General features: G+C 44.9%; 1 protein-coding gene across 1 annotated transcript; it reads left to right on the forward strand.

The window, feature by feature from the left end:
- The first annotated feature begins 1,854 nt into the window (after positions 1-1,854).
- Positions 1,855-10,523, forward strand: DYNAP (dynactin associated protein). Its single transcript, XM_086480194.1, has 9 exons — positions 1,855-1,932; positions 3,696-3,920; positions 5,174-5,380; positions 6,690-6,923; positions 7,658-7,811; positions 8,772-8,881; positions 9,025-9,138; positions 9,654-9,800; positions 10,416-10,523. The coding sequence occupies exons 1-9, from the start codon at positions 1,855-1,857 to the stop codon at positions 10,521-10,523; spliced, it is 1,377 nt and encodes a 458-aa protein (XP_086336320.1).
- Positions 10,524-11,054: the final 531 nt, after the last annotated feature.

Below are 11,054 nucleotides of genomic sequence, written 5' to 3' on the forward strand. Positions count from 1 at the left end.
GATGTCAGGTTTTGATACAGAAGGTGAAGGTTCATACAAGAATTTTCTTACAGGGTTTTCAAGATTTTTGTGATGGAAAAGAGGAAGAATAGAAAAAAGCAACTACGAGAAATTCAAAGATCTGTTGGCAAAATCCTATGAAAAAAAAGTCTAGGAAAAAGGTGCTCAGGAGTTTGGCAGTTCATAAAAATACATGTAGCGTTGCAGTATATCCTAATGTGGAGCAGTGAAAATAAATGTAGTATGTCTTGTAGTCCCCAGTGGTCTTCAAGGAGGAAGCGTAACAGAAGTAGCTGGACTTGTCCCTAAAGATGAGTCACCTTGGACTTTGGTGCTTTTTGGAAAGTCCAAAGCACAAAACTGAGGGTCAAGGAGGAAGAGCTGTCAAAAATAATAAAGTAACCCCAAAGTTCCTTATTGGTTATGACAGTAAACAGTAAGTCCCTTACTGATTTAAGGGAGGACCAAGGAAAATTTTGGTCCATGACCTCCCTGCAGAGAGTAATAAATGATGTCAGTGAAGGTATAACATTTACTTAAAGCATCAGCGGTGATGGGTGGTGGATAAAGCTCAGATTACGACAGGGAAAATGTGATTGAAGCTTAAGCAAGCTACCTGCGTTGAGTGGACTGCGCCTGCCAGCATCAACACTGAGCTCTTGGAGAAAGGGCTGAAGATATCTTCGGGTTCTCTGTAACGCTTAGAACTCAGGGCGGTCCCGTAAGGGTCTAGAAATGGGACCTGCAAAGGAACTTTTAACAAAAAGTCAGCTAAACGATGCCAAAGAATTATAGGGCAATAAACTTAATCTCAGTTTCCTAGAAGTTCAGAAGTACATAGTCAAACATGGACTAGATCAAGGAAATGAGGAGTGGGAAAAAAAGAGAGGTGTCATTGCAAACACTATGTATTACACAAACCTGGCTTCTTTATTTATGACTGGGTAGCAACATTTAAGACTGGTGTGCTTCCAAACAAGGAGTCATAGCCTACATTGAATTATTTTTAGGGAAGTGGAACGATGAGTAGACAACAGTACTTGGGGAGTAGTTAACCACGGAGCTGTTCTTTATTTTCATAACGTGGTGGAGTCAGAGAAGATCCAGAGGAGAGTGACTGAAATGATTGTGGAGACAGAAGAGCTGCCTAATAGGGAGAGACTAAAAGGGCTCAGACGTTCAGCTTGGAGAGGGGAACGTGTGTTTGACGTTGCTCAAATCCCACAGTACAGAAACACAGGGAGCCTTGAAGGAGCTGGGAGGGGATGTGGTGTTGGTCTCACCTAGTCGGGCATTTCTTGTGGAGTTAGGTCCATGGCGGGAGGGTAAAATGTGACAGTTCCGTTGCAGCAAGGGTGATTTAGGCTTGTGAAAACCTTTTTAACAATAACAACGTGTAAGCAGGGAAATGGGTTGCCAAAGAAGTTCGGGGACCTCAACGGTTTTTGTGGTTGTAAAAGTAGATTACACAACCAGGCAAACCTGCAATTTAAATATATGGGGTCCTTCGCACAGGGGAAGGGACTAGATGATCTCTGCTTTGTTTTTCCCCAAGTGTTTGATGGTTCAGACTCTACCTCATTGTCATGGTGTGTCTGAGGGTTCATGTGATACATTCAGTCTGAATGTGGAAATGGTCAGACCTTTCTGCTGCAGTTTAGTGAAGAAGAGATTTTGTATTGCATCACGTTTCTGTGCAGTGGTACTGCACTAAATGCCATTTAGTGTTACTGTGCAGAAGATGAGTCACTTCCCTGGACTCTGTAACGTAACTGAGCACATACTGGAATTAACATTCTTCTGTTTCAATGTTTTTCTTGTCTTCCGTGGACTGATCTATTTCAGCTTTACTGAATGGATAACCAGGCCTTTGAAATGCATGGAGAGACCATACGGAGTCCTTCAAAAGGAAAGGAGTGGCCAAGGAAAGAGGTACCAGCCATCTTCTGTTACAGAACATTATTAGCAGAGTCAGTCTGAAGAATAAACCCTTATTTTGTAATGTGACCTAATGCTGTACTACTCTCAAGAAGATTCAGAAGAAAGTAAAACCTCTAAGGTCCTAAAACGCGTGGCTCCACGTGCACTAGCTAGGACCAGAACTGTGAGACAGCGTTCCCTGGCCCCACTTAATAGCTAAGTTCTTTATCCTCTAACTGCTGGCCAAAGTAATTATCTTTGGAGGATTCCCCAATGGTTTTAACAGAAAGAGCTACTTAAAAGCTCATCTTGTGGTAATGTTGAGTATCTCCGCTGAGTTACACACTACAGCACTGTTTCCTCTTTTCTTTTTTGCCCTTGAGAAAAGTCATTCTCTGCAATTTTCCCATTAAAGTTTTTGCTTCTTGGGATTTGAATTAACTCCCTGCAATAAGAGCTGGCACATCGCTGCGTTGGTTTGCAGTCAGCACCGCGCTGCTCCTTGGCTCTGAGCACACTGGGGCTGGCGACTTCCTCGCAGCGTAACTCGCTCCGCGCAGTCGTGCTGGGGTTGAATGTGCGGCGTTAGCTGTTATTATTGTGTCATATGTTCAGTGTTCTTTTGACTTTAAAAATAATTACTGAATTGGTGCCACTGCTGTGAAAATGCTGTAAATTAAAGGTCCTTCAGCTGCGGAAAATGGGGGTTTTGAATGCATTTAACTATAAAGCCTTGTTCTCTGATGAGACTCCATGGTCTGAGTACTACTGTTGTGATATTTAATTGAACACAAGTTCCAGAAAGGGAGTCATTTAAACTGAAGGAAAGATGATTACCAAATAGAATAGGGTGATATTTTGAGCACTTTTCTGCTGGCAAGAGAAATGGATTTGTAAAGAGCTTTTGTCAAATAGATTCATGAAAAAGGTCATTCAGTTAAAATCAGCAAGTAATTGTCAAATTTGTTTTAATTTCTGATTGTCCAGCATAAGACATCAACATTCATACCTTATTTCCAGGCACAAGCCATCTGAAAAATCAGGCTTTTAAAGGTAGATCAAGCTGTGCGCCTAGAATCAGCGAAGAGTTTTAAAATTCGGGCCGGGCAAAGCAGTCTCTATTCATCTGAAGCTGCAACTTCAGCAGCAAAAAATGGTTAAGGGGCAGGGAACACTGGGTATCCTCACCAAGATGATGCTTCATGGTGCCAGCAGTGCCTTGGCCTTCGTATAAAGAACTCGTGTGCTTCTGCGTGCCCAGCTGCTTCTCCCCTTCACCCTCCTCCAGAGGCCTGAGTGTCCCCAAAGGAAATTTTCAGGAAAGAAACGATGCCCAGAGCAGTTAGTACAGCTGAAATTCCCCCATTCTAGCCTGTCTTCTCCACTGCCAGGGAGCTGGGCTGTGCGAGATGGGGCGTGAAGCAGAGGCAGCGTTTCTGCCCCAGCGGTGCAGGTTTGCCAGGCAGTGGATGCTGCAGGGCTTCGGTGGTTTGTGAGATCGATTAGAAACAGCAATGAAAAAAACCTTTAATCGTTTGTAAGACCCCACGTGCTTTTGTTGGGTGAAGTAATGAAAGGACAGCAGCAATCTCTAGAAGGTTCCTGTCAGGGTTGGCTATACCCGTGTTTCTGAAGGGCATGCTGTTTTCATTACAAAAAAACTACCACAACCTTTCTCCTGTGTGTTAGATCTAATAAAGCTTGCTCTCTTTTTTTGTTTTGTTTTGTTTTGTTTTGTTTTTTTTGTCGGGGGGGGGGATTTTTATTAATTTCAGGAAAGAAAGGGCAGCTGGTCCCTGATGAAAGTCTTTCTGGTTTGTCTGCTGGCCTGTGTAATCACCACCGTGGTAGGAGTGCTGGTCCTGTCCTTGGTCTACGTAAACAGCCCTGCCTTTATGAAAGGCACGGACATTAAAGACGGTGGTGCCTCTTCCCCAAACCCAGGGGAAACGAGCGTGGATATCAAATTCCGGTTCCTGAATCATCTGGGGAAATCAAAGGTAAATTGTTCATCTTGTGCCATAAGTGTCTAGCCTCATATATAGAAGTTTAATGTCCTAATTTCACCTAAGTATTTTTTAAGCATTAGGTGATCAGTCTAAACCTGTTATCCAGGGTTCTTTTATAATCCATGGGGAAAGACACAAGCTTCCTGCCAGCATTTCTCTCCAATCCATAACAGATGTTGGAAATGGGGTGGACCTCTGGAGTGCCTCTCGGAGAGCTAAATATTTGCTCCAGCAAATCAGGCTGGCAAGACCAGGCAACCATTTCATGCGTGATTCTGAAATTACAGAGTATGAAATTCTGAGAAACAAACCCAGAAAGATCAGATTGGAATGTGAGCTGAGAAGCACACTAACCTTTTCTTTCTTAGGACTGGATTCAAACAAATCGTGTTGCAAGAAAAAATGAACTCTCTGATCTTGTTTCAGTGAGCTAAAATAAATTAGATGTCAATGTAAAGCAGCCCTGGGAATGATGTCGGTTTTGTTTAGGTGTATTTTGATACTTACAGAAACATATGCCTCGAGCAAAGTCTAAAGACATACTCCATCTCCTAAATATATCTTTATATAAAAAATAATTCCTGATTAATGGTTGCTTTTCAGCAAAAGAGGGGAAAGGACAGATTAGGGAGTAGGGCAGTCCAAACTGACAACGGCCGTTCTGGTACTTTTTCATGTTGGATTTAACTATGTAATCAATTTTCAAACAAAAAATGTTTCTAAGAATGCGAACAGAAGTGTTTAAGAGGAGAGCAACCCTTTTAATATGCCCTTCCTCAGCGCATAGATGATTCTTTCAAGTACAAAACATGTTCTAGAGGCAGTACAAATATTGGGGAAGGAACAGTTTCAGGTGCAAATAGTTTGCAGCCACAGAAATTCAGGAAAATGTCTTACTCAGGAAACGTTCTAAATGGTTTGAATCGGAAAGATTAAGCGTATATGTGACTGATTTCCCAAATCAAAGTCCAGAATGGTGTAAAAAGAGGAGGAGCAGGTGATTTTGTTCTTGATATCACTGTTTATCGCTCGTTTGTAGAAACAATGCTATTACATTGCAACTTGAGAAAGTATATACAGGATTGTGAAACGTGGCTAAAATACATACAGAGAGAATCCTCGCTGAGAGAAGGGATCGGTCCCTTCAGTATTGCCCAGGGCAAGAATCTTCTGAAACATTTTTGGGTGGTGTGATCCCCACTGTCCACAACTAGCTCAATTCTCCACTCTTGCTAACTTTACAGGTACATAACTACCCAGGTGGTGAAATTCAGTGGGCAAGGTTCAGGAAGGATGTCAGTGAATATCAAAGTGATGAAGAAATGGAATTTGGAAAAAGTATCAATAACCATCGCTCCAAAATGACTTTTGGAACCTTGCGGATCAAAAGCCAAGGGCTTCGGGCTCCCCACTGGCATTTTAATGCCAATGAGCACGGCTACCTGCTACAGGTATTATCTGATTATTTGAGCTTTCCCAATTGGTTTTGCAGTTTAAAGCATCATGTATATATAAAAGGTGTACACATATATAAAAAAATTACTTATACTTTATATACAAATGTTAACAGGTAATAAAATTACCGTTGATTGATGTATGACCTTAGTTTTCTTGCTTGAAATAACATTTTCAAACGGAGGCTCTCGAAATAGGCTGTTTAAGGTCGGTACTTGCAGGAGTACCAAACATCTGTAGCTTCCCATGATGTCTAAAAACTGAGGTCAGAGGGGACTTCGGACACCTGGAAGTCACAGAGTTTTTTGTACTTATGCAAGTGCTTGCAATGATCAAAGTCATTTCGTTAGAGAACCATCGCAGCATCACAGGGATGAAGGACTTTAAGGTTCCTAAGAAAGCCTCTGGCTCCATCCCCTGTATTGGCAGGGTAAGAACACCTAAAGCATATCTGGGAGTTTTGTTCAGTAGTTAAAAATTTTCAGCAAAGGATGAAAATCTCCCGTGGTTCATCACACAAACCATTAGAAAGTTTGTGCTGGTACGCAAACCACATTTTTGTTTATTGCCAAAAAAAAAAATAAATCCCAATTTCTCCTTGTTTATATCCATTGGCTGCGGAGACCCTATGATCGTTCTCACAACTTTTTATACATGCAAGACCGTTTTGTTCCCATACAGTCTTCTCTTTCCTTGACCAAATACCCCTCCCTTTTCCTCCTCAAATAAATCCTCTTTGAAAAGCTTTGCCCCATCTCACCTGAGTGTCAAATTTCAAAACTGTGAAAATAAAGAAAATAAGAGCTAAATAAAAACTCGCCGTGAGGAATTCAAGAGAGTGTGTTAATTTGAAAACAAAATGATCTTTCTTTGGAAGCATAGGTACTTAGATATGTCTCAGTTAGCAATTTATTTCTAAGAACAATTATTCGTATTTTGATCAGCATAGAACTGAACAGCTCCAGCTGGATGGGGGATCCTCCTTGGAGTAAGACCTTCCACAAACACCTGGTCCTCATTCCAGCAGTTTTTAGTCAAAGATGGCTCCTTCATATCTGTTGGCAGCCTCTTTAATAAGAAAAGGTTTAAGTATGAGCAATGTGTCTTTGTCACGTGTTCCCTAAACCTTCTGAACCGTTGTCTCTTAAAATGCTCTTCTGGATTTAAGTTCACAAAGGCTTGTTAGTGCATCAGGATCTGTTTTTTTCCCCAACAGCCTGCGGGTTATTTGAGTTACTGATTTGCCACGTGTGGATTAAATGAGGAAAGTTCCACAACGACCATTAAGTTCTGATCATGTTACAGGGTTCTGCCTGGATTGGAGTGATCGGTGCCGATGACAGCGTGGTGACCGTGTACAACGTCACGGCTGGTCAAGTGATCTTCTTCCCTCGGAACACGGTGCATTGGATAAAGAATGTAGGATCAGAAGACTGTGTGTTCTTGCTCTTTTTCACAACACATGAAGAACTTCAGACCTTGGACGTAGACGACGCGTTTTTCTCTACCCCAGAGGATATAGCAGCTAGAGCACTAAAGGTTGGTGTGATAGCCAGCCTCTATCTAGTCTTCCACATGTTCACGTGCCAATCCAGGCTCTCTCTCTCTCCATTTTGTGGAGGATCCTCCCTACCTCAGCTGTTCTTTTTAGTCCCATCGCTGCAGAAGGATGTACACACGTCCTTTGTGCCGCCCTCTGTGTTCCTCTGTACACAAGGAGAAATAAATGATGGTGCTCTCTCCAAGAAACTTTTTCTCCTTTTCATGGAGGATCCTCCAAGAGTGGAAGGGAAAATAACATAACGAAGCCCAAAGCTAGTTTCCCAGTGGCCCCCTTGATGAATTCTGTGGTATGAGAAGCTCTGACAGGAAACCATAGATAAGTCCATCTCCTTGTTCAAACGGGTCATATTTGAACCGGCTAGAGGGCAGTGTCCCCGGAGGAAGAATAGAGCCACGGAGCCTCTGCTGAGTCTGAGGAACTGGCGTGTCCAAACCGCAGAATCGTGATAGACCTTCCCACCCTGAAACGGTTTGGTGGGAGACAGGTCGAGTTTCCCTCCTGCTCCAAACCTCTGTGGTAACTGAGAAGGAAGGGCAAAGGAGCAAGGTAGAGCACTGGCGGGGCGAGGCAGTTAGAGACGAGGTACGTCCCCGAGGCAGAATGCGTCTACTGCCAGGTACCAAGGAGGGATATTCAATGAAGCAAAACTTAAGTTCCGCAGTTTTGACAGGTGTCTCTGTCAACTTAATCTGCATGGTGTGTCCCACAGCCACAAGGTGGAGTTAACTTCATCAGGACGTTCAAGAAACAAGAAGAAGATCAAGCAGTTAACCTCCCGCCAAACTTGGCTGAGCTTGTACAAAATGCCACCTACGTGCAGTCTCCGGACAACCTCGTGTGGCAGTACTTCTACAACCTCAAAGGTACGCTTGTAGGCACTTTGGATGCGAGAGCGCTCCGTGTTTCTAGAGGGGGAGAGGAGCGGGTCTGTAATCGATGCACTGAGACAGGCGCTTAAAAGTGTATAGAGAAATGATACGAGTTGAAGGGTGCAAAATGAAAAAATACATTGGTCATACATCTAATTACTGCCCTTTGAAGACGATTCTTACCTCAGAGTAGCTCGATTTTAGCGTTTCTATCTGCAACAGTAGGCGTGAGAGCAGAATGCTGGTGCACAGCAGGGCATGGACTAACTGCTTCCCCGCTCAAGGTTCTCTGCTGAGCTGGGTAACCAGGACTGGTGTGCTCTCTGCTGCCGCCCAGTACAACTTCATAACCAGCACTGAACCATATTCACTGTTTGGTTGATCAGCGATCGTGTTAAACCACCCTCGGTGCAGCCTGGATCTGGTGAGGTCAGTGAGCACCCAATAAACACAGAGGTCACGGCTGAATTCCAAGCAGTACAGTCTACTCAAAAAGCTCTAAAAACCAACGGTAGGTCCAGAGGTCCCCACACAGCTGGTGGAGGTCCCGAGAAGCAGGTGTGTCACAAAGGTCTTTGCGCTTGGACCAAAATGTTCTTCTGCCTCAGCAGCACTTGACCAAATACTGTGACACACGGCCGGCGCCGCGAAGGTTAACGGGAATTAATAGGGTGGAAGTTTGCGTCTTCCTTCAGTGTGTTGTTATCGGTTGCAATTCGGGATGGAAAAAATCTAGTCGGGGTTTTTCACGATGGTTATCGGACCACAGAAAAATACAGAGGTTGCGCCGTGTCTAGTGCAGGAAGGACAGACACTCTGAACGGACTTGCTTTTTGGTTCTAGAGGCTCGTAAGATGCAAGGCCTCAACGTTTAGCACGTCGGAATGACTTGAAGCTCACCAGCGACGATAACCAGACCGTGTCGGAAACGCTCATTATCTGTCTTTGTTTTAGGGTCAGCGGAATATCCTTTCCCAGGAGGAATCTTCCAGTGGGCTCGCTACCGCATAAATGGCACTGGCCTAAATGAAACTGAAAAAATCTTCAGTGAGTCGCTGAACAAGGTATGTGCTTTCAGCTGGATAGTTTCGCTCTTTACACGTAAGGCGCAGCACGCGACTGCGGTGGGTTATCGCTGCCTTGTCACGTATAACAGGGATGTCACAAACCTGGATGGTTTTCTGAACGTTTTTGTTCTGCTTTTCAGCACGAAAATACCCTTACCTTAGCAACTCTGAGGATATTCAGCAACGGGCTGGGGCAGCCTCATTTCCACTTCAATGCTAATGAGATGGGTTATGTCATTAGCGGCTGCGGACAGGTAATTTGTTACGTCGGCGAGAGATTAAGTCAGCGGAGCTTTGGCTGTAAAACAATTACAGACCTAATAACTGATTCCCAGCCCTGATTAATGACACTACGATAAAACTCGCGGCGTCCACGCTTTCCTTCGCCACACAAAGTTCTGATCTCAGCTACGTTCGCGGGAGCCCGTCTAGTCAAAGCGGAGTCCTGCAAAGGGCAGAATTTGCCCATCTTGTTAAGTCCTCCCGCGAAATCGCACGCCTTTATCGCCGGCATCTCCGCTCCCCTGAGCGCTGGGAGTGTTTCGCTCAGCGCAAAGATAACCGAGATGGAACGGTGAGGCTCCGTAACGCGCCATGGTCTTACTCAGGGCTGTGCCTAGGACCCCTCTGCCTCTTCGGAGCGGCAGTGCAAGCTCTGATGCCACGCTAGCCCTCTGCGGTGCAGTGCCGGCACCGTCGCTGTGTATTTATCCGGGAACAGCACACCGAATTGTGCCGCCGCTGAGTATTTCTGCTTGATTTGGCACAGGTTGGAGTTATTCTCTCTGGAGACACCGCCAACTTCGACATCGGCATTGGAGACGTCATATTTTTCCCCGTCGGAACCCAACATTATATCAAGAGCGTGTGTGATGAGGATTTGCTTTTGATTCTCGCCTACAGTACAGGAAACCAGGTGAGAATTCCTACGGGCGAGGGGAGTGAAAAAATGTGCGGCTGTCCATAATCTTACGCTTTCCTCACGCATGTCAGCTTTGTGCTTCGGTGGGCACCTTCTGAAAGAAATTCTAAGAATAGGTCCAGTTCGCTGGCAGCACAAGTTCCCCTCTGGGGTGAACTGGTACGCGGAAAGGGGAAGTGGGGAAGCCAAAGCAAAGGTCTGTGGTGGGCTGTGACATGCTCCCGCGCGTGCGCCTGTGTGTGAGAGGTGGAATTCGGATCCCGTTCGTGCGTGAGGTCCTGTTGGTGTCGAAGAGACGGAGCTTGTCCCTGGGCGGACTGGACGGGCTGAGGGTCTTCACAAGCTGCGCCCCCACAAAAGGGGGAGGTCTTCGTAGGCCTCGAACCCGCCTGTAGCCCAGGAGCTGGAGCCAAGGGTGTTTCCATCTAAGGTTACACGGAGCCAGCGGCCTCGGTAGCCCAAAGACTTGTCCTCAGTTCCATACTTTTACATTAATTCATTATCTTCTGGGCTTTGAGGTGCGCTCTCATATTCCATGTTATTAATATTGTAAGAATGACCAGGTAGCTATGATTGTTCTTTTTAAATCATTGTCTTTTGTCTTCATAGCTGGAAACTCTTCGGATGAATGACTACTTCCGTTCAACGGCAGATCATATCCTTGCTCAGCTTTTTTTCAAGAAACAGGAGGAGTTTAAGAAATTCCCCCAAAATTAGGCAAATAACCTCTCTTAACGGTTAATGGCTCGAAGAATTTTTTTCACAATCACCGCGTTTCTAGCAGTACCTTTCGGTACCTTTCTCGCTATTTGAGAATTTGGGGATATTAATTGTATAAAGTTGTTTTCTTTTTGTATTTTTATCATGGGTTATTTATAGTGCAACGTAACTTGATTGATTGTATATTAAAGTAAATTCTACCATGACAATTGCCTTTTGCTCTGTATGACACCCCTTTCCCCGCCGCATCTCGTCCCTGAGGTTTACGCTGATTTCCCGTCAGGCAGCCAGCGCCCTCCTCCAGCAGCGTCTGTACACAAACACCGCGTGGCCTCAGCGCTCCGCCTGTCCCCGAACCAGGTATCGCGTTCTGAGCCCTGCGGCCAGCACCGACGGCCAAAAAAGAACCAAAGATGATGGCCCAGCCTGACATCTCTGCCGGGTTTTTTTGGGGACCCTCACGTTCCCGGTCCTTCTTGTGTAAATATTTGATTACAGCCAACAGGATGGCTGCAACAGGGATCAAGG

The sequence above is a fragment of the Leptosomus discolor genome, chromosome Z, assembly GCF_034619465.1.
Source record: "Leptosomus discolor isolate bLepDis1 chromosome Z, bLepDis1.hap2, whole genome shotgun sequence".
In the NCBI taxonomy this organism is placed as follows: domain Eukaryota; kingdom Metazoa; phylum Chordata; class Aves; order Leptosomiformes; family Leptosomidae; genus Leptosomus; species Leptosomus discolor.

Excerpts from the sequence above, each read along its gene's own strand:
- DYNAP (XM_086480194.1), top strand. The coding sequence starts at position 1,855 with ATGGATAACCAGGCCTTTGAAATGCATGGAGAGACCATACGGAGTCCT. Across the intron at positions 5,381-6,689 it reads AGCACGGCTACCTGCTACAG|GGTTCTGCCTGGATTGGAGT; the intron begins GTATTATCTGAT and ends ATCATGTTACAG. Across the intron at positions 7,812-8,771 it reads GTACTTCTACAACCTCAAAG|GGTCAGCGGAATATCCTTTC; the intron begins GTACGCTTGTAG and ends TCTTTGTTTTAG.